Here is a 23,855-nt window from a genome sequence, read left to right as displayed (position 1 = left end):
GTACTAGCGTCCGTGTTCTAGAACTATTGTGTGTAGGTCCTCCAACCTCAGAGAATTGCAAAGCATTGTTCTGAATAGCGCTCCATTCTCTGTGAGTACAAGTGAGTAAGATGAGCGTTACATTTCATAAGAAGCTCAAGCTGTAATGATCACGAACAAACAATAACAGAAATCAGGGCAAAATAAGTTGAATAAAAGAGGAAGTTGTAAAAAAGTGAAGGTTTTGGTCTAATTTCAAATTTGGATTTGGCGTTGTAAAGATGAAATCCAATCAGTTAATTCATTCTCCTAATTAATTAATTTAATTAATAATTAAACTTGAGTCAACTTCCATTACTCTTCCATTCACAAGGCCCTTCAAGCTATATGTCCATTGAAATGTTCTGAAAGATGTCCAAGATCAAAAATAGGGAAGTTTTTACTAGAGCTAAATTGGAATCCCTATTCTGCTATTTGTGCACTTTGTTTTTTAACTGTGTACATCTCCAGCAGCAGCATTTTCCTCTCCTGTAACACCGAGATTAAGACTCCATCCTAGGGTAGTGCCGTGGATGAAATTGGTGTGAATAGATTAGAAAGTTTCTGACGCCGCTTTCTCTGTTGGTTTGCCTCCCCGTTCACATAAGTCTGATGACTAAATTCTGAGGTATCTGCCTTTTGGGTTGGCATTTTCAGAAATGGTTGGTTAACAACAAGTATCTAGATCTGTGGCCCTTCACAAAGGGCCAACTTTGGCCTCCATCAGATACTTGCCGAGAATTTGTAGGCATTTTTAATTGGCACAGGTGGGAAGACATCATTAGATGAAAAGCCAGAGATTTTGTACAAAGTGTCCTAAAATACACAAGACAGCTACCTTTTAGTATCCTGAGACACACAAGACAGTCACCCAAGGGTCAAGAGCGCTCCCAATCATAATGTCCTTTTGAGATTTTACATGTTTTAAAAAGTAGATTTTTGTTTCTCCCTGTTCAGCCTTACTTCTTGTGCATGGTCTCCAGGTATTTGTCGGGGTCCCACCATTCAGATGTCTGTCATAGTTTGGGTGTGATTTACACAGCTCCCCTCACAGTCTAGGGTGGGTTGTTTTCCCTTTCCTGAGGTAAGTTTCCTGGAGCAACAAGACTGCTGACTGAAGTGATTTCTTGACAGCGCAACAGGGCAAGGGGGTAGGGGGGAGGAAGACTATCATTCCAGGTCAAGAACCTGAAGCGTGGAGCCAAGTGCTGAACCCATGCTGTGCAGCTAGTAAAGGGGTAATCTAGCACAGATTAGTCCTGTCCTCCGAATTCAAGGCCTCTTGCTTTTTCTTAGAGATTTCTAGTTGCTCATTACTACTGACTTGATGACCTTGCATAAGTGCTGTGAAAGCCAGAACACTTACTGTTTCTGCTGTTGTACATACAAGAAATTAGACCAACAGTCACTTACTAATCCTAATACTGATGAAATTTTGAGAATACAGAAAGGTATGGAGGACATCACAGGTAATTTAGAAGATAAAGTTTTGCCTTGAAAATATGAGAAATTGAGTTCAATATTACGAACCCATGTTAAAATAATAATAAAAACCAGACATTGTGCTAGTAATCCCAACACTGAGAATGCAGAGATGAGCAAATCCATGGTGCTTTCTGAGTGTCTAGTCTAGCCTAGTTGATGAGATCCAGGCCAACGAGGGAACTTGTCTCCAAAACTTTTTAAAGGGGTCAACGTCATCGGGGGAAGGACTGAGGCTGTCCTCTGACCTTGACAAACATGTATATACATTTAAATAACTGCCACAGACACATGTACATTTGTGCATACAGACCTGCGCCAACAAATGTATAAGATAAAATTAATCTCTCCAATTTTAAAATAAAGTGAAAGTTACCTTACAACCAGGATTTAAATGTGTCTTTGGCCGTGGGTGCTATTTCACGTTAATTAATTTGTTGACCCCAACATGCCCTGTTCCTGTTCTTTCCAATATACAAAAGCTCTATGTGTTTGGCTGTTGTAGCTATGGCTGTAAGTAGATTGTTGAGGAGGGGAAAATACTTGTCAGTAGGCATCTCACACACTTCTTAATAATTAATTTTGAAACATGCCAAGTTTGCAAGGCATCCTTCACCTGGTGGCACCCGGCCAACAAAGACTCTCACACTGCGGACGATTACTGACAAATAAAAGCACATGTACCCTGAGGTTTGGTTTGCCCATCAAAAGCAGAAAGACCTTCAAGGTTGTTTATTTTACCATGAATCTTCAGCTGTAACCTCCATTAGGTTGCTATGAGACTTAAACTTAACTAACTAAATGATAATAAATAAAAACCCTACTTTGGCCGCTCTGAGGTAAGTTATTACTGAATCTTCTCAGAGACTAAAACAAGCCCCCCCCCCCCCAAAAGTGTTTTAAGGGATTTTTAAAAATAATTTTTGGAGATGATTTGCTAACTGCAATTAGCAAAATAAAAAATTCAGCTTTTCAAGAGGCTAAAAATAACAAGACCATGTTTTTACTCAGTTTGAAAGGTACTATAAGTAGTTTCTTTCTGAATTTATATTTTAGATGGAAATTAATATTATTCCAATTCCCTCCTATTAACATCATCAGCACCTGAATATAGTCAGCCAAAAAAGTAGACTGCCTAAAACAGGCTTTCTGCCTAAGACTGGTTAAAAAATTTTAATATGCAGTTCCCATCAGCCCAGTAAATTACATACAGTTAGCCGCAGTGCAAATTGCCATTAACCCTTCTCTTCCTCACCTCAAAGAAGGGCATCCAATCAGGTGCCAGTCATTCTGAGTCTCTCCAAGTGAAGGACCAGGACGGGCAGTGGGCTATGCTCTCAGTTAGAAGGGAGAGGAAATATATTGGTCTTGCCTTCTTGCCAATGAGTTAGCTGACCTTTGAGTTCTTGCTTGTGATGCTACTAGGGGGGGTTGTTGTCATCTTTAAGAAATCAGGACTAGCCGGGCGGTGGTGGCGCATGCCTTTAATCTCAGCATTTGGGAGGCAGAGGCAGGCGGATCTCTGAGTTCGAGGCCAGCCAGGACTATTGGGCTGTGGTGTTAGGGAGATAAATTTGCAGTGTTAGGTAATAAAATATCCTAAAGGCCCTTCACCAATTCTTAGACACAGTGAACTGTCAATTTAGAACGGGTTGCACAGAAGGTAATGGAAAAGCCCATACTCTCTTCTTACAGTCAGTTGAAACAGAAAACGCCATCTGAATTCTTGTCCACTGGAAAAAAGAGGCATAATGAGGGAAGGGTGTTGGAAGGCAAGACATTGAAAGTGTCCATTTGTGAGCCAAAGATGACCCAGACAGATTATTGGTTTGACTCTAGTAGTGCAAAAAACATAGGTAAATTTTAAACTGGTATATTTCATAAAACTCATGAATTTTCAGTTATCTATAACTTAAAACAGAAGCAGTAGTAATAGTTGGCCCATATTCTAACTGTACTTTTACAGAGCAAAAAAAAAATGGATTGAAATAATCTGTTTTAGGAGAAAAATCAAACTGTGCAGCCCAACTAATTTCAAAGGTCCCTTGGAGCTGCTCTTCTCACAATCGCGTTATCCTGGCAATCAAAGTGTTCGGATTTGTGACCTCTGGAGTGGTTGGATAAGGACAGGACCCTGTGGGCATGGGAAACAGACGGAAGTATGTGGTCAAATTTAAGGTGAATTCCAAATGCATTTTAAGGACCCATAATTCAAAGGCCAACACTGCCCAGTGACTAACTCGTATAAAACGCCAGAGCCCTATGGTTTTTATTCACCTATATGTGATGTCATTTCTTCAGGAGGGAACGGGGAATCGGTGGCCGCTTAATGGAGAGTGACACGTGAAATAGAACCTGTCACTCACCATTCAACCAACTCAGCTCCCTCCCCCCATCTCATATTGACTTTTGTAACTGAGAAACTCAGGGTGTCTGACCTCAGGCAAAGGCAGCGCTGGGAAAAATCAAATAACATTGTCTTCGCCACCCCCACCCCCACCCCCACCCCCACCTGCTTCCTCTCGGTCTCCTATTTCTCATCTACGACTCTCTCAGCTTTGCTCACTGTTGACTTAATTCCCTGGCCGATTCTCTGCATAGGACAACACAGGCAACCTCTAAGGGCAAATCTAGTATTGTTTTATACCTTGGGAGATGGTTTAAGAAGGAAAGGGAACTTTCCTCTTGACAACCAGGACAGTTTCAGTAAGGAACTTATATTTGCTCTGTCTGAGTCACATCCACGCCACAGTAATTTAACAAATATTTATTTAGTGCCAGAATGGAGTCACACTCTGGTTAGGGGCTTGAAAACCTCGGTGAAGCCCTGTATTCATAGAGCTTGCATGGTGGCAAGGTATGGGCAGGAAATAAAATAAACACGGTATGCAAGAAGGTGCTATTTTTCTCAGGAACTGAAAAATACTACAGGGGAATTCTTTTTTTTTTTTTAATTGTTAAAAGTTTCCCCAAAGGAAAAAGAGCAGCTCCCAAAATGTGAAAGAGAAATTCTCTTACAGTGAGGGATAGGAAAGCCATAGAGAGAAAAGCAATGGAGGTGCGAATGGTCTTGATTGGGGCTTGTGACTACACAAATGCCATTCCCTCCACCCCATGTGTTCTCGTTTATTGTTGGAGGGGGAAAGGGGGAAACTGAGGCCAAGAGTTGCCTGAGAAGCACAGAAGACCCACAGGTGCCTGCCTACCTGCCTTTCCTTTCTCCCTCCCTCCCTCCCTCCCTCCCTACCTCCTTCCCTCCCTCCTTCCCTCCCCCCCCTTTTCCCCCCCCCGCCCCTCTTTACGTCCCTCTTTCTTTCCCCTGCCTACCCAGCAGTGGAGAGATTCTCAGAGCTCCTGAATACGCCTTTCTGTTTCTCGGAGTCTGTTTCCTAAGCCTTGAATTCCCTTCTCCCTCCTAATCACCTCAATGACTTCTGTTCTTTGCTCAAAGTCCTCTGAAATACCAAAGGTGCCATGTGCAGGGGCTCACAAAAATAAACAAACAAATAAATAATAAAATTTAAAAAAAAAAACAGTGATTGTCACTGATGTGAAATCTCTCTTTTTCACTGTCTTCCTAGTCCTTTGTAGAACAAGTTCAATCTATGATATGCATATAGTCTGTGATAATTGACTAGATGAATCTCTTGAGAAGCAACTGTCAAAACCGCCACCCCCCATCCCCTGTCACTGCCCCCCTTTTCCTTCAACCCTTAGAGATGGTGACCATTCACAGACCCTCCAATTCACATACCCCAATCCCTGTGCAAGAACTAGCAGAAACAGGCTTGGTGTGTGTATTCGTTACCTTTCTATTTTTGTGTTAAAACACTATGGCCAAAGCAACTTAGAGAAAAAAAGAGTTCGTTTGAGGCTTATCATTCCAGAGAAAAGAGTCCATCTCCCTTGTGTCAGGGAAGGGTGGCAGCAGGTGGGCATAGTGGTAGGAACTCCTGAGAATTCGCATCTCTCACCCCAGGCAAGAAGCAGAGATAGCGAACTGGAAATGGTGCTTGGATGAGAAGCCTCAAAGCCCACTTCCAATGATGCGTTTCTTCTGGCAACCCTTCCTAAATGGTGCTGCCTCCTAAACCTTCCTAAATGGTGCTGCCAACTGGGAACCAAGTTATCAAATCCAGAGCCTGGCTGGGGGAGGGATTGAGTGGGGGGGAACATTCCAATTCCATCCACCACAAGGAGGATGTGAGGGTCATGTGAAGAATTTCCCAGCAGTCAGCTAAAGGATGCTGAGCAGCATGGCCACTCCAAAATCTGCAGCTTCCTAATAAGACATAGAGCTTTTAGGTGTTTTATGGGTCTTAATCAGCCATGGATAAACACGGTACTATCAAAGAATCATTAAAAATGAGATAATCTATGTAAAGCTCTTAGGACGGTGTTTAACACATAGTAAATGTTTGCCATTGTTATCGCTGTCACAGGAGAAGGAACCGGAGTCCTGTGAGTGTGAAGAGGTAGCAGCCAGCAGAATATCCATGACACCAAATTTGCATCATTCCCGTGGTTCCAGGTTACAGAGAATGTGCATATGTTTTATTCTATTCTATCATTACAGTCTATGAAATAGTGTAGTTTTCATCCGTAGTCTGAAATTGAGGAAGCTAAAACTCAGATCATGCCTTACTGAATATGAATCCATATCTATTAGTTCATAACCCCATGCTTTCATTATTTTCTGCTTTGGCCTGTTTCTTGGGACTAAATATTCCCATTTTGGAGTGATGGCACAATGGGTTGAGCTAAAGAATGCTGGGTATATGATCACCACACTGGTTGCTACTCACTCTGAATGGGGCTGAAGTTAGCCTCAGAGGAAGAGCTGGTTAGTGCATAACCTACGCCTTTTTTGCGAGTGGGTTTGAACTAACTCAGTTTGAAATCACTCAATACATATTGACCATTTGCTGGAGACTAGCCCAGGGATCATTTCCAGGAGAAAAGATGCCTTACGATTCAGTGCATCTCCCAGGAAAAGGGCACTGAGAAATCTCAACAGGAGCAATGCAGAGGCCACATCTACAGCCCACCCTGACATTTCCATTCACACCTTCAGCGTGTAACCGTCATCTTAGAAACTGGTGATGGTGTCTATCAAGCTGAAGGACACCCAGGACTAGACTTGAAGGTCAGAGACATGTCCAGACCTAAGTCTTTGCCTGAAGCCACTTTCACTGAGCCTCGCTTCTCCATGTGGCCATGGACGCCTGTGCCACACACAAAGGGCTCCAAAGCTCCTTTCAGCTTTGGTTGACTGAATAAAGACAGTAGTTCCTAATGCTAGGCACGTTTCCTTATCTTCTAAGAAATCTTTGCAAATGTGACTAAGGATCTCCACATGAGCCAGTTACCTGGGATTATTCACGTGATATTATTGCTCACCACAAATGTCATATAGGAGAAGTAGATTTTACATATATGTATATGCAGAAAGTGATGTGAAATGAAGCCAAACTTTATGGTGATGTTACCGCAACCAAATAAACCCTAGCATACCTAAAGAATTGAAAACCATATTTTTGCCCCCTGCCCGCTTCTGGGGATCATGTGGCCCTACAGTGCCTTAGTTTTAGCCCCAGTGAAATTCGTGTTGCGATTCTGGTTTCCACATCTTTATGGACTAAATTTCTGCTGTGTCAAGGGCCCATATTCATGGTACCTTAGTATAGTAACAGAGAAAACTATTAACTTGTTCTTTCTCTTCATTTGTCCTTCCTGCCCCTGCTTACCTGAGCTGCTGATGGTTTGTGGCATCTGTCTAAAGCCCAGAACAAAGCCCTCATCTGCCTTCAACCTTCAGGAAAGTCAAGTATTCAGCCTCAAGATCTCTGTTCTTTTGAACAGCAGGTGTTCTCATGCTCATCACCAACCAATGCAGCTCCCACCATCTACTATGGCCAGATTCACATGTTTGTTTTATTTGACAGTTTCTAATCAAATGCCTTACATCGTGTTCAAAATTTGAAAAGCCGATGCCCTCATTCGGGCCTAGAGGCAAGAGCTGTTATACATTATAGGAAGCAATCTGCCTCATCCTATCATTTTAAGTACCTGCCTCTGAGCCTTAGATGTAGGGGTTGTGTTGTAGATCTAAGAATTGGGGCCAAGCACCCCATGGCCAGTGTTTCTCTGCATTTTGCCCAGTTGTAGCTTTCTGTAATAGTCCCCATCTGCTGCGAAAGATTCTTTGATGAGCTACTCTTCTCTGTGGGGAAAAGCGTAAGTGTTAAGAATTGGCTAAATATTGGTTTAGGAAAGTGGCTGTGGTAGGTTTTGCTCAGGGAACATCACAGAAGAGGGGGTGGGAAGAATGGCAGAGTCAAAGGACCAGAACATCTGCTACAAGTGTGTCTTCTACATATGACAAGAAAGAGGCACCATGAACTCTCAGTGGTGTATTGTTTAAACAAAACTTGAAGGCCAGCTGACATCCCAATTCTGATTGGTGGGCAGCATAAGTGTTTAATCAAATCCTGAGTGTCAGTTGACATCCCAATTGTCATTGGTGAAATCTCACAAGGCCCTGCCCCTAGATGAAGGGATACAGGCGATTAATGATTACTGAGAGAGGAAGAATCTGTCTTCCCCAGGGACGAGCCCCCTGACTGATGACCTAATACCAAGAAGTGAGTCCTAAAGCACACACATGTGAGCTACAATAGATGGACACAAGTTGTGTTTATGTTTCTATTTACATACATACATGTATGCAATAATAATAAGTTCTAAAAGGTAAGAATATGAGACAGAATGGGTGGGTGGGAGTGGTACACAGGAAGGGTTGGAGGGAAGGAGAAGAATAGTTTAAATAAAGTACATGTATATGAAATTTAAAAATGCATAAATATTTCTATCATCTGGAAGCACTCAGAATAATAAATGAGCATCCGGCTATCTCACGGTCCAGTCAAGTTGGCTTATGAAGTTAATCATCATGCCTACGTTTATGAAATTGGTATGCTAGAGAACCACACACAATCATGCCTTTATGGATAGACTGATAGATGCAGCAATATTTGAAGCTTTCAAGGTTGCTACTGGAATGCCACACCTAAATTTCTTCGGTGTCAATATCTCCAAGGGGACCCATGAATATTTTTAACAGAAGTTGGGTCATTGCAACAACCTCTTATTTCTGTAACGTTTACCGTGATCTGATCATGCTACCTGCTAGCTTAATGTTTGGGGGGTTTTAGGAAAGCACTGAAAGAATGAAAGAATGAGAATATTAAGGGGAACAAAGAAGGGCATTTTAATCACCCCCCCCCCCTTTTTTTCAGTTCTAACTATTTCATTACTTCTGTAGATCCCAGATGTTTCTTGGAGATAGTACAGCAGGAATGGACCATGGTTTCCTGCCTCCATCACATCCTTTCTTAGAGCAGTGATTCAGTTTCCTGCTCATAAAAGGGGCCACCAGCCATTGTGGATGAGCTTGGAAACCTGAGTGGGAACCGAGGCCCTCCTTCCCTCCATGTTGCTTCTAGGAATTGTAAAAGTCATAAAAAACAGAGCCAGGAATCTTACCACCCCTGCCCTTCCACCCAGCTTTGTGGCACCATCACTTCCCGCTTTGACTTTTCTCTGTGTCCCTATCTCCAATCTTTTCTGCCCAGAAGAAGCAGTGAAAAGCCAGGGAAGATCTGGCATAATGCCAGGGTTACCTTTGCTCAGAACTGCTCACACTTCCCATTCAGTCAATCTCCAGTCCTCCCTAAGCCTACTAGGCCTTCTTGAACTCTGTACTGGCCTCTTCTCAGACCCTGATTCCTACCTGTGTCCTATCTTTTCCACTTGGCTATAGTGACATTCTCCATTCCCCTGATTTCCTTGACACTCTGTCAAGTCCCAGTGCCAACTCCACAGACAGACCCAGGATACAAGGTTACTTAACTACCATCTGTTCTCTACTTTTCATTAAAACCCCCATATAAAAATTGGAAAAGGAAAGAGCTCTCTGAGTTATTTTTAAAAAAAATAATAGTTTTATTCATTGTTTGAGAATTCAATACTTTGTCCTTTATTCATAAACATGCATTTCGATCATATACATCCTCCCTCCCCTAGCTCCTTCAGACCTACTCCCATCTACTTACCCATGTAACTTCATGTCCAAAAAGAAAAAAATTGAATTAAATCTATGTTGCCAAAATACTGTTGGCTGTGGGATCATCCCCTGGAGTATGGTTGACCTACAAGGTCTGGGATACATCCTTAAAGAAAACTGATTCCCCTTTTCTCAGAAGCCATCAATTGCCAGTATCCTCTCACCCAGGGGTGAGACTTTGTGCCCACCTCCCCTCTCCTTATTGGGATTTTTTTTTCAGGCTTAAACTTGCCCAAGTCTGTTTGACTTATTAAAATGATATCAATTCCATTCATGAGGATAACTGCTGCTGTAACAAACAGAGGCTTAAAATTAATCATGTTTATCATACATTTGTGAAATCCAGAAGTTTGAAAATGGGTGTCGTGGGGTTCAAAAGATTGTAGTAGGATGACTTTTGGAGTGTGTGGGAGAGAAGCAATTTTGGAGTCTTTCTCAGTCTCTAAAATCTGTGGGGACTCCATAGCTCCTGGCCTCTTCTCTCTGACTTCTGTTTGCACGGCCAGACCATTTCGCCCTCTTTGGTTGTCTGTACCTTTGTAGTGAGACGTGATGGGCTGCGAGGGTGATTTTTGTTCCATCTTGGCATCCTTATGTTTCAACTCACTTTTACAAAGCCCCCTTGGCCCTGAAGGGTAACAAACTAGATTATAAAATCCTCCAGTGCTGTCACTTGACCTTGCTGCAGAAGGTAGTGGAAAGGGAATGTGTCTGCTTTTGTCTCCTTGTTCCTTTTCCGTGGTCACTATGGTCATCTGGTGGAACCAAACCTTAGCTTTATGGAGCTTCTTCCATTTGAATGCCACAGAAGCTGTATATCACCACCTCTCTCTCTCTCTCTCTCTCTCTCTCTCTCTCTCTCTCTCTCTCTCTCTCTCTCTCTCTCTCTCTCTCTCTCTCTCACACACACACACACACACACACACACTTTCCCCCCAGACAATGGTCCATGATTATGTCATCAATATTTCCATCTAATATTCCTGCGTACCTTAGCCCTACCCACCTCACTTTTGGGCAGAGGGTCGAAGGGAGTCATTGCATGTCACAATATACAGCTGGCTTTTTCAAAGTGGAAAGGACCATGTCATTGTTCCTAGCTAATAAATGACTGTAGGCCAAGCATTCTGTTGGTCAAATGAGATACCTAAACACTTTTCTCTACCTTTGCTTTGATTATCAAGATTACCGAGTTCAAAGGAGGTAAACTGGAAGTTAACATGCAGAATAAAGCCAGGCACAGTGCCCTACCATAATTTCCTGTACTCATGAGTGTAAGGCAGGAGGATTTCAAGTTTAAGGCAAGCATGGGCTACTTGGTAAGACCCTGTCTCAAAAGCAAACAAACAGAAAACACTAGGGATAAACCAGTGAGCTTTGCCATATAAATTTTAGCCACCATATGTGGCATATAACCTAGCTTATCTTGACCAGTCTTCCGTGGAAGGGTTAATGGGAAGGGAAAAATGCAGATTGAAGAGCACTGACTCTCCAAGCTGCTCAACTCCATCCACCTGTACCTATTCACAGACTGCCCATTCAGCAGCTACATTCATGGTCTTTCTTGTTCCTTTGATGGAAATGCCCATTAACTTCACCTTCTAGCTATTTGGCTGCTTTTCTAAGGTGATAGAACATTTAAGTTCTTTCTTCCTGAAGAAGCAGAGTTGCAGTTTGTTAAGAAGCAATTCTAATGTAGATTTGAACACCAATATTAGAGAAGGCAGAGTGGTGTTTAGGAAAAGAACAGCACACACCCAAGACATGAGTGCGGGCTTCTCACAGTCTCCAGCGTCGACATAAAACTGTACTTGACAGACTTGGCATTGATCACAGGCAGCGGCTTTCGTCTCTGCCTCTTGATAGAAATGATAACAGATTCACAGGTGTGGCAGCCGAGGCTGTGGGAAGAGTAAAGACTGCTGTGGGCATTTAACAAGACCGCTCCCTCAGAGTAAGCTCTGGGAATGAAGTATGCTTTTATTTCAAGGTAGATGCACAGTAGGGCATAATTTGGGGACTTCAAAAAATCAAGGTAGAAGAAAAACGTGCAGATATCTGGGGGCAGGAACAGAGTTGGCATGCTGAGACGCCAGGACCTAGATATGTGGCATCATAAGCACTAGCTCTCCTCCTTTTGCCCTCCTCAATGCCATCCCTCCCTTGTCTCCTCTTGCCCCTCCTCTTTGGGGGGGGGGCTTTGGGCCTCAGCAAATGTTGGGGTGAGCAGAGCTCCCCACAGCTGGAGTCAGAGAGTGAATGCCTTCAGATTAAAACCAGACCTTACACGTGTATTTCATGAAAGCAAAAATTGCTGCCGAAGTTTCCATAAGCCTAGGGAGAGCATCTAGTTTTGCAGCTGGGGTGTCAGTAAAGGTTCCACTGGCCAGCCTGAGAGCCCATCACCCAGTTAAGAGCACTGTTTCCATGGAAATATGTAATCGGTGACCCAAATATGCAAGTTAAAGTTCGCTATTTTATACCTACCTCATTGTTCGGGTCTACTGAGGGGTGCCACTATTACATAAAAGCCAAGGCTCTCTTTTCATAGGTGGATTTTCCCTGAGCACATCATCAATCCTGTCAGCATAGACCATGGGGATCTGTACCTCTGTTCTACGTCAGCCGCACTTAGTTATAAACGTTTATTTTTTTGGTCAAGATGGAAACCATTCTCCAGGGTATTGCTCACTTGCCTCTCTCTCCATTTCTTAAACCCCCGCAGGGCGAGCCCTGCTGAGACTCACAGACAAGAAGCTGGAACGCATGGGGATCATCCAGGAGAACCAGCGCCAGCACGTCCTGCAGCAGGTGCTCCAGCTGAAGGTGCGGGAAGAAGTCAGAAACCTGCAGCTACTCACACAAGGTAACCTGCTGCTTTCCGGTGGGCGGGGTGCACGGGGACATGCGAAGACAGAAAATGTGATCATTGTGACAGAGGGGAGCCAAGAAAATTGGATATTGTTTCCTTACAGAATTTCCTTCATTAAAAGAAAAAGAAGTAGGCTAGCTTTAATAAAAGACTACTTCTCTCTAAAACTTTCCAGTTTCACTGCCCACCAGAGAGAAAGATGCATAAATAAGTAATGGGCGCACAAATGGAACTATTGGCGCTAACCGTAAGGTTACCACGTACAGCTACATAGACTGCTTACTGTACCACTCCAGAGAGTACCAGCCACATCGATCAGGGTCCCGTTGCTCCCTCCAGAGTGCCCTCATCTGAACAAAAATTCTGAGGAGGTCTTAGCATTTGAATGATTGTTAGGTGAATATGGCCCGGTGATAGCGATGAGGTTTTAATGTATTTTTGTTTTACTTTGCATTTCATTGGCCAGGAGAGGGGAAATGTTTTCAGTGTACCTTTATGTAACTGAATTAATGCATGCATATACTTAGGAGATTTTGAAGACTCTGTTAACCTCTTGCAAAGAAATGATTTAAAATGTAAACCCGAGAATTTAAATTTGGACTGTTAAGGCTGTGCGACTAAATAATGTCACGAAAACTGTCAATATATTGAGAGCATGTAAGATCCCTACAACTTTGAAGTGTCAAGAAAATCTAAAATTTGAAGAAAACTCCGGTATACGTAATTTATGTGTTTACATACTATCTGATAGCTATAAGCTTCCATCGACTGTACTTTTTCTTCTTTTGTTGCCCATCATGCATCATTTTAAATGAAAGGATGATAAAGTAAGTGTTTTTGAAAGCATCGAGTAGTTTTCAATAGTCAGAATATAGTGATCATATGCACAGTGGAGAAATCTGGGTCAGCCAAGTTTCATGCTATTGCGTTTAGATGAACCCAGTAATAGTCCACTTGCCTAGAGCAGCGGTTCTCAACCTGTGGGTCGTGAACTCTTTGGGGGTTCTGTAGCAGATCCCCTGCATGTCGCATATTTGCATGATGATCCGTAACAATAGCAGAATTGCAGTTATGAAGTAGCAATGAAATGATTTTATGGTTGGCGGTCACCACAGCATGAGGAACTGCATTAAAGGGTCAAAGCATTGAAAAGATTGAGAACCGCGGGCCTAGAGGAAATGATGCGGAGCTTGGAGGACGTGTGCTGCAGAAGGATAACATATACGGAAAGGGATGCAGAAACGGGGTCAGCTCTTTAATATGCTTGCTCGAAGTTCGTCCCTAGAGACTCCTGGTAGTGAGTCATAGCAATGGGTCTGCTGACTAATCCAAATGTGACATATTAATACACCTTTAAGTTTCTTCTAAGAAGTGGATAGAGATAATAAGATTTATGATAAATATTATCATGGTGCTCTTTCTTTTTTATTGAGCTCTACATTTTTCTCTGCTCCCCTTCCTGCCTCACCCCTCCCCCATTCAGCCCTCTCCCACGGTCCCCATGCTCCCAGTTTACTCAGGAGATCTTGTCTTTCTCTACTTCCCATGTAGATTACATTTATGTACGTCTCTCTTAGGGCCCTCATTGTTGTCTGGGTTCTCTGGGATTGTGATTTATAGGCTGGTTTCTTTGCTTTATGTTTAAAAACCACTTCTGAGTGAGTACATGTGATAATTGTCTTTCTGGGTCTGGGTACTCTTTCTAAAATGGAAAAACTCTACATAATACAGACATTAAAAATACCTTTTAAAGAATACATAAGAAAAAGATTTGAGAAATGGGGGGAAAGCATATGGAAAAGTTGTTATATAGCTTGGCTCTATTTTTTAAAAACACAGTTTTATATATTTTACATATGAATATCATGTAAGGAAAAGGGTACATGATTATGCCATATTTTCATGATGATTCTCTCTGGAAAATATACTTGTGGATGATTTTTACCTCTGTTCATTATTCTTGTCCATGTTTTCCAAATCCACTGTAAAGTCATAATGTTGTTTAATCAGAGCATATTAATTTGTAGCTTCTAGAGCATCCTTCTTTCCAGGTTCTATTTGGTGTCTGGACCTCCTAAGAGCATTGTTTTCCTCTTATACTGATAACAGGGAGAGACTTATCTCATGGACCATGCCTTTGACTCCATCCTCCACTCCTTCCCACTTGCCTAGGCTGTACCTCACAAAATCATCTCCAGCAGTCATTGCCCAGAAGTCTTTCTCAGATAGTATGTAAGCCTACTAAGCTAAATGCCTGTCTGGGTTCTGGAAAAGTCCTAGCTTCATCCTTTCTCATTCTGTTGTTGGCATTTTCCCCCTTTGAAAAGCTACACAGTTGCTATTCTTTCATCCCATTCCCTTTGGAAGAAACTTGTGCTCTCTAGCCCATGGGTATTTTTCTCTGAATTTTTATTGCCTTTCTTATTGCTTGTCCTTCACATGTTAGTGTTCAAAATCACTTTATGTCAGGTGTCCTTTAAAAAAATTCACAGTGCTATTGAAGTGATAATTTCTTTCTTTTTTTTTTTAAAGAAAAGGAAACAAAATTGACAAGATGTGTTGAAGATTGATAACCGCAGAAGTAAAGAGACCTGGGGAAGCTTTAAATTATTTGGGGGTCTAGGTTTGCTCTAATAAGAATCAATGTTCCTTCTACTCAAGGGAGCTGGCTGGTTTAATATGCATAGCATATGGCATTTCACTACAGGGGTGATACAATATTAAATATTTGATTCTGCAAACCACAAATACTAAGCTTACAGCAACAATATGCTGAAAAATTACAATATTTCACAATGGTTTTTTTTTTTCAGTTTTTTAAGACTCTGGGCCTGTGTCTTGAGGAGAGTGGCTTATACTTCCAGTTTCTAGAAAAGAGACACAGTGCAAGGACACATAAAGTCGTTACTCTGGTGCAAAGCATGTTTTTGTTGGTGTTGTTTGCATAATCCAGTCAAGCTGCTACAGGACATACCGCAAACTACTTAGGGTATTGTGTTGTAGTTACTGTTCTTATTTCTGTGTCAAAATACCTGACGAAAGCAACTTCAGGAGGGATGGGTTTATTTTGGCTCACAGCTTGAAGGTATTGTTGGTATGCCTGGTAGGATATACAGAGTAGGGAGGGCGTGGCAGCCAGAGAATACAGCAGCTGGTCACAATGTTTCTACATTCAGAAAGCAGAGAGAGATGGATGCCGGTGCTAAGGTCCCTTTCTCCTTCTTATTCACTCCTGAACCGCAGCCCACACAATGGTATCATCCACATTTAGAATGAGTCTTCCAACCTCTCTGAGTTTTCTCACAGACATACCCAGGGCTTTGTATCCTGTATGATCCTAGATTCTGTCAAGTTCATAATATTAGTCATCACAGTGAGATACAGTAGAGTTTCTCATCCTTCTGAATACTGGGAAGTCTGTGGTCAAAGTACTGGAGGAGTCAGGGACTAGTGAAAGCAGCTTCATGAGCCATTCTTACTGAGCCCTCCCACTGTGTTTCATATGCCAGAAGCAAGATAAAATCTCTCTGAGGTCCCCACCAAAGGTACTTATCCCACTCATGAAAATCCTACCCTTATAACTCAATCCTCTATCAGACATCCCATCTCTTTAAATCATACCTTAAGGATCACAAATTCAACAAATGAGTATATTTGAAGGACAAAACATCTAATCTATTACATTGGTGTTTAATTTGTGTTATTTTTAACCAAAACCAAACATTTTTAAAGGTAGTTATCATCTTTGATATAATTTGTGTGTGTGTGTGTGTGTGTGTGTGTGTGTGTGATGCACATATGGAGAGAAGAGGTTGATGTAGGATGTTTTCTATCACTCTCTAGCCACCTTAGTTTGTACCACTGAACATTGAACTCACCCACTTTTCTAGATTGACTGGTCAGTGTGCTATGAAGATCTATTTGTCTTCACATACCACACACACACACACACACACACACACACACACACACACACACCTGGCTTTTGTGTGGATGCTAAGAATCTGGTTTTGAGTCCTTGCACAACAAGAACTTATCCCCTGAGCCATCTTTGCTCCCAAAGAACTCCCTTTTGTGAGATAAAGATTTTATCTTCCAAACGATGGATTTGTGTGTGTGTGTGTGTGTGTGTGTGTGTTTCTATTTTGGTTTTGGAGTCCCTTTACAAATATATAGATTTTTGGAAGAGCATGGGTGGCTCCCTTTAGAGAAAGAGCTAAGTAAATCATGGTACACATAGTTACTAGAGGTCTCTGAACCTGTAAATGAGGAATGAAGAAGGACACTTGGGAAGCCATAAAAAATATAAAAGCAATGCGTAGAACCATATGCATACTGTACATTTGCCAGAAAGAGAGAAATATTCTCTCTCTGTACATTCTTTGTTTATATAAAAATGCTGAATAATGTAGATGAAACTAATGTAAGTTACACCCAGGAGGCAGAGAAGGTGGCCCTGGAGAGAGGATGCATGCTTCAGATGTCATTCTGCATTTGAAATATGAGTGTTTGAACTATTTTAAAGAACATTTTATAAAATAAACAAGAAGGGAGAAAGGATAAATTTAACATTTGATATACCTGGATTTTACACCCTGACCTGAACATCCAACGCTGTCACATCAGGAAATTAGTTAAGCACTCTGTGCTCCCATTTCCTAACTTCTGAAATAGAGAGGAGTAACCCTGACCGACCAATGAAAATATGGCAGGAATTAGCAAAGCTAAATATGCTTAGCCATTGGCCTTGTCACATAATTAAACCAAGTGTGCTTTTACATCATGCCTCAGCATTTCCATGCCTTTTTCTGAAACGTTTTATCAGACACACAACTTAATAGTATTCACTTAAGTGTACACTTTGCACAGGAACAACTAAGGTTTTGCCCCTTTCTTAATCTCCTCTTTCTAGGTGCTGATAAAAAAGACAAAATAAGTCGGAAGACTTTTTCAAATGACAAAATGGGTTCTAGTAAATGCCAGTTTTTGCTCACTGTTCAGAAACTGTGACAAACAACCTTAAAACATTCATCCTCTGAAACCAGGGCCATCTTGTCTTCAGTTCACGCCACCCCTCCTGCCATTGACAGTGGCCCCATAGCTCTCTGACATTTACAGGCGACATCATCAATGTTTGCCCTTGCCTTTATGCTATAGTTGTGATACCTTTAGGGAGATTGTCTCTACTGAATGAACCCTTTGTTCTTCTGTGTTCCCTCCGAGAGCATCCAGGATGTCAGTCTGGTGGTCACGTTTGATTAACTGCGCCTGCTGGAAACTCAGCCAGGGCAGAACACTCCCAGTTATGTTTTGGGAAACACAGGAGGCAGCTCAGAAGTCATTCTGACACTATACTTCTGCTTGACTCATCAGAGATGGGAGTAGGGGTGTGCTTTATACAGCACACAAGACTGGTACAGAGTGTCCTAGAATCCTTCAAGTCTATCCACATTGGGTGATGTAATGGGCATTCTTGGCATTTTCATAGTAGATATTGTTTCTATAAAGCAAAACTCCCCCAAAGATACTGGATGTTGTGCTTGGTATAGCTAATGAGTTTTCAGTGTTTACTATACACAGAGCAAGTACAAGCTGTCTCATCCACTCTTCATGTTTCTCTACCTCGTCCCCTACTGTTTGCTAGTCTCAGTATAGACATGAGGGACCGTAACAAGAGGGAAACTCCCTTGTCCAAAGCTAGACAAACCTTGGTAAGAGCATAGCTAAGGTCTGTCCGAATCCAGAGCAAGCTTTCTGCTTTCTTTAAATGTTTCACTGCCCTCTTTTAGAACTGACTTTTTTCTTATACAGGATTGCATAAGACCATTTTCATGCAAGTATATAGTGTAATTCCCTTTTCACAATTTGCTTCTATTTTACAATACATGTACACATATATATGATATTACATACCTATAATGTCTAGTGCCCACAAATGAGAGAAATAATGCAATATTTTCCTCCTGTAATAGACTTAATTTACTTGATTATCTCTAGTAGCACCCATATTCTTGCAAATGATAATAACTTCATTCTTTTTCTTTAAGTTCTTTTTAATTTTTTTTTGAAATTATAATTACATCCTTTTTATCCTACCTTTCTTCCCCACAGTTCTTCTTTATGTATAAATTATCCCACTGTACATATGACCCATGTTTTCTTTATCCATTTTTCTATTGTTTCACATTCAGGTTGGTCTTATAACTTGGCTTTTGTGACTAGTTCTTCAGTACACATCATTATGCGAGTTTTCGGTGATGGGTTGTCTTAGCATCATTTAGGTGTAGACTAGAATGTAGTATAGCTGAGTCATGTGTAGGTCTCTGGTTAATTTCTTGAGGTTCCTCCATGGTGACTTCAATAAGAACTGGACCAGCAGTGTATAAAGCTTCCTGTTTTGTCTGCATTTCTGCAAGCATTTGTTATTGATTTCTTTATTACTGCCATTCTGACTTACATGAGATGAAATTTCAGTGCAGCTTTTTAATATTTGCTTTTTGAGATCATTTATATACAGTTTGCATAAGTATGTGTGTAAGGGTGTGCACATTTCACAGCATGTATTCTGAGGTCAACTAGACAACTTGGGGGAGTCAGTTCTTTCCTTTCACTGTGTGGGGTCTGGGGATTGAACTCGGGTTATTAGTCTTAGTCATATATATGTGTGTGTGTGTGTGTGTGTGTGTGTGTGTGTGTGTGTGTGTGTGTGTGTAAGTCATGTGCATGCAGTACCCTTGGAGGCCAGATGAGGGCTTTGGATCTATTGGCTCTAGAATTATAAACATTTGTAAGCCACGGAAAGTTGGTAATAGGAACCAAACTCAGATCCTCTGATGGAATGCCAAGAACTCGTAGCCACCAAGCCACCTCCCCAGCCCCTGGATACAATTACTTTTCTTCTAAATAATTTCTAATATTTTTGCTAAGATTGGGTTGTTTCCTTAGCATTGAATTCTACCTACTCCTTTAAAAATATTTATTTCTTAGATTATAATATAATTACATCATTTCCCCCTTCCTTCTTCCCCCTTCTCCCTCCAGACACTCCCACATATATCCCTAAATGTAACCTGCTTAGTCGGTATAATGGCACTTGCATGTGTGTATCCAATACCACTTGGTATTGGATAAGCATGTGGTGGGCTCTTTCCCGGGAAAGACTATTTCTCTGCTTTCGTCATTTCTTAGTTGCCTATAGTTTTGTGAAGACTTAAGGCCTTGTGAATTTCCCCAGTCCACTTTAGCGTGTCTACTGCTGTTGACCTTGTTCAGCTCATGTTTAGGCAGTCAGGTTGACAAGACTTTGTAAGCGAAGCTTCTGACATCACTAAGAAACAAAAACTTCACAGTAAACTCCCTGATTGTCTGGCTCACTGGAGATTGTATTTGTATTTCTCTTATGGCTATGATGTTGGACATTTTTTCAGTATGTATATTGACCATTCATGCTTTATCTTTGTGTACTATCTGGCCATTTCAGTAACTCAGGTATTGATTACGTTATTTCATTTCTTGTTCTTTAGCCTTTTGAGTTCTTTGTGTATTCTAGATATTAACCCTCTGTCAGAGCATAATTAGGAAAGCTTTTCTCTCATTCTATAGGCTGTCTCGATTGTTTCCTTTGTCGTGTAAAGGCTTTTGAACTTCATGAAGTGCCATTTACCAATTGTTGACCTTAGTTCCTGAGTAACTGGAGTCCTACTCAGAAATTGTTTGTCCATGCTGTCTTTTTCCTATTTTTTCCACCATCATTTTTAGTTTGGGCCTTTTTTATTCATACAAACCACAGTTTCCTCTCTATCCTTCCTCCCATTACTTAGGGTCATACTTTAAGGCTTTTGATCCATTAGGAATTAATTTTGTAGAGTGTAGAAGCCTTAATGTAAGACTGCAAACTAAAACTTCAAATCCATTAGAATGGTCAAAGTGAAAAATACATGTAAAGTAAAGTAGAGAAATCTTACTCAATGATGAAGAGAATGAAGAATTGGATGTCCATTATAGAAAACACTTTGAAGGTTTATCAGCTAATTAAAAATGGAATTACCATCTGATACCACCTTTGGATAGGGCCAAATGAAATCAGAGCAGGAGCTTAAACTAGTATAAGTACACTTGTGATCATTGCATCTCACTGACAAAGGGACAGAAACATAACAAATATCCACCTTTAGATGAATGAAGAAAATAGAAAATACAGGGCATATTCAAAATGGAATATTATTCAAAACTATTTAGGAAGAAGGAAATCCAAGTATAGGCTAAACAGATGAACATTAAGGAAGCTAGTTGCAGATGACAGAAACAAGAGGAGCTATCAAGAACTACTGTTAAATTAGTGTTTGTGGGTACAGGTTTGCAATATGGAAATGTTATATACATCTATTGCACTACAATTTCAATATACGTAGCAATACTGAAGCTTACTCATAGCAATAATTAAGATGGAAAGTTTAATGTTATGTACTTTTTTAACTATAACTAAAGCAGTGTCTGAGGCATAAAAACATTGACTCATGTTCAGAAAATCAAGAGCATAAACTTGGTACCATCAACATTGTTGTTGCTATTCTTGAATTTTCTCTATTGAGCTATAAATGTTTACCTCAATCCCAGCAGTACTACAATAAGGTCTCACTTCTTTGGTATCTGTTTTCAGTGACTGACTCAGCTACAGAAGTTGAAATTGTGTAAAAATATATCAACAACTGGTTTGAGTAAAAATCAGGCAGTATAAAGCAATGTCTCATGGCAGCTAGAGTAGATGATAGTAGTAGATATAGCCATCTTAAATATCTTTATAATTATTGCTTGCAAAATAGAAAAAGTTAATGGAAAAGAGAGAGGAGAGAGAGAGACAGAGACACACAGAGAGAGACAGAGAGAGAGAGACAGAGAGAGAGAGAAAGAGAGAGAGAGAGAGAGAGAGAGAGAGAGAGAGAGAGAGAGAGAGAGAGAGGGAGAGAGAGAGAGGAGAAGAGCATGGTATGTTTTAATCAGGGCCTGCCTGTTTGGGCTCATTAAATATTAGTGTTTCCCAAATGGCTGTTTCTACTTTATCCAAATATATATTTCAAAATTTAGTTGGGAATTGCATGGCCAGATGGGTAGCTCCAGTGTCCCATCCTTTGGAAAAACAAAACTTGGAAGCATGGCATTCAGATGCAGGAAGATTTTCCAGAACTCTGGGTACCGTTTGGGTATTTTCGTCCAGTCACCTCCACGGTGATGCTTCACCAACTAAACTAGGTCATCTGGTCCCCCAACCTTGCTTAAACGAGGAGGCTTGTAGAACAGTGCAATGGACTTTTAAGCAATTATCCAATCCCATGTCACATATCTGACCATGGAAATTCAGAGGACTAGAGAAGTCTTCATGGTGACACGACTGGCTCATAGCACGTCTGAAAATGATACCAGTCTTCCCAATCCCCACCCAAGCGTTTTTCTTTCCTTGTTACTAATGTATAATTTACATACAGTACAATTTATCCTCTTTGGTGTCGGGTTCCCAAAGTATTGCCAGATGCTTACTGTTGGGTAACGATAGCAGCCATTCACATCGAGGTTCCTTATAAACTTGATTTGGGGTTTTGTTTGGTTGGGTGAATACATAGAGGTAAAATTACTGACGTGCATCATTACTATGTATTCACCTCATAAACAACTCAGGGTCAGTCGTCTTAAATTAATGAAAAAGTGAGAATGAACTTTACCCATCATAACATATATCGAAAGATATTGCTAGGTCCTTTAGAGAGAAACTCAACTCTGTCACTGGTGTTTGTTTTTGAAGTTTCGATGATGAAACCTTGAATATTATGATGTTAGCCACACATTGTTTCGTGGAACTCTCTCCACATCCATCTCGCTTTATGTTTTATTTTGAGAGAGAGCTAGGGTCGTTAAATTTAGCTGTAATACTGCTGTTGCAAATCTGATGTCCCACATCCGTTTTCATACTTGACTTTTCTGCCTTATCGCAAGGTAAATGGAGCCTCACTTCCTTGGCACTCCCCTGTCCGTGGATATCCGATAATGATCCTCTAACTTCTCCAGGTCTTGACTTAATAGTTCCTTCTCAAGCTAGTAACGTAAGGAACTTCTTGAATGTTTGTGCCTCCTGAAAACAGACCTTACTTAGCTTTCTCACTTGACAAACTCTCTGAGATTTTTATGCATGACATATTTTAGTCATTCCCAGCCACCGTCTCCTCAGTCCAATCTTAACCCTTCTTGATTTTTCTTCCAGATGATGGTTAGTGTTGATTGACTACATGGTTATAATGAGAAACACCTACGAGATTAGTAAAGCGCAACTCTGGGTAGGTCTCTGTGGGTTTCTAGAGATACCGCATCATCAGAGCTCTGACCTGAATGAACTGACTGATCCAAATTAGAATAGCCCATTGGGAGGTGGTAGAACTGTATACCATGGGGGCAGATTGGAGAGGTGTCCCTAGGCACCATGTCTTTTGGAGCTGTAATTTGCCCTGCTCCCTTCTTATTATCTCTCTGTTATGCTTCTTGGCCAGCATGAGGTGAGTTGCTCTCCCAGGCTCTCCCTTGCATGGTGGACCACTTGATCTAGCAATACCACTTTTGGATATGGCCAAACGAAATCAGAGCAAGAGCTTCTGCTATAGCCCTCGGTATTGAACTAATGAGCCCTCTGAAAGAGTGAAAAACAACCTTTCTTCCTTAAATTATTCTCTTGAGTATTTAAGTAACAAATACCCCAAGAGAACTAATAGTTCAAGGTTAATGCTTACATTACTTGGAGATTAGAGGTGGCTCAGTGGTTAAGGGCATTTCTTGCCCTTCCAAAGGACCCAAGTTGGAGTGTTGGAGTGTTGTGGGTACCAGCACTCACAGGCACTTTCCCATCCAGAGAGACACACAACAATACACATACATAATATTTAAAATAAATCTTTTAAAAAAATGTTTATGTTACTCAGTAACCTATATTTAAGGCACAGTTTTAGCAGTAATCTTCCCTTTCACTCACTGTGCATATGTAATCCGTAGAAAAATCCCCTGAGCTTCACTTACAAGGTGTGTTTTCAGCCCCACCTGCCTCATTACCACCCCCATCATTGTTTCAATCCACCCCAACTTCTCTGAGACGATTAGTGTAACCTAGAAGTTATCCTCTGAGCAGTAGGGTCTATGTTACCCATTTAGTTACTTTCTCACTTTTATAGTCATGGTTATATTAAAGATGCCTCTGACAATGTTAGATTCATCCTCTCCCAGCAGGTGTATTCAGCCTTTGGCCTGCGGGCTACATGTATCCCATGATAGCTCAATATGACCCAATACAAAAATCATAAGCCTGCTTAGAGCAGTATGAGG

At 41.2% G+C, this 23,855-nt stretch overlaps 1 protein-coding gene across 2 annotated transcripts in view; it reads left to right on the top strand.

Annotated features, from left to right (window-relative positions):
* Positions 1-23,855, top strand: part of Samd12 (sterile alpha motif domain containing 12) — a 389,239-nt gene that overhangs the window by 195,665 nt on the left and 169,719 nt on the right. For both annotated transcript variants that reach the window (XM_038344117.1, XM_038344116.1), the window contains exon 4: positions 12,351-12,491. In XM_038344117.1, the coding sequence (XP_038200045.1) occupies positions 12,351-12,491 (141 nt within the window). The remainder of the gene's footprint in view (positions 1-12,350; positions 12,492-23,855) is intronic.

This window comes from Arvicola amphibius, chromosome 9 (genome assembly GCF_903992535.2).
Source record: "Arvicola amphibius chromosome 9, mArvAmp1.2, whole genome shotgun sequence".
Lineage (NCBI taxonomy): Eukaryota > Metazoa > Chordata > Mammalia > Rodentia > Cricetidae > Arvicola > Arvicola amphibius.
Note: the sequence above shows the minus strand (reverse complement) of the source record. Positions and strands in the feature narration are given on the sequence as shown.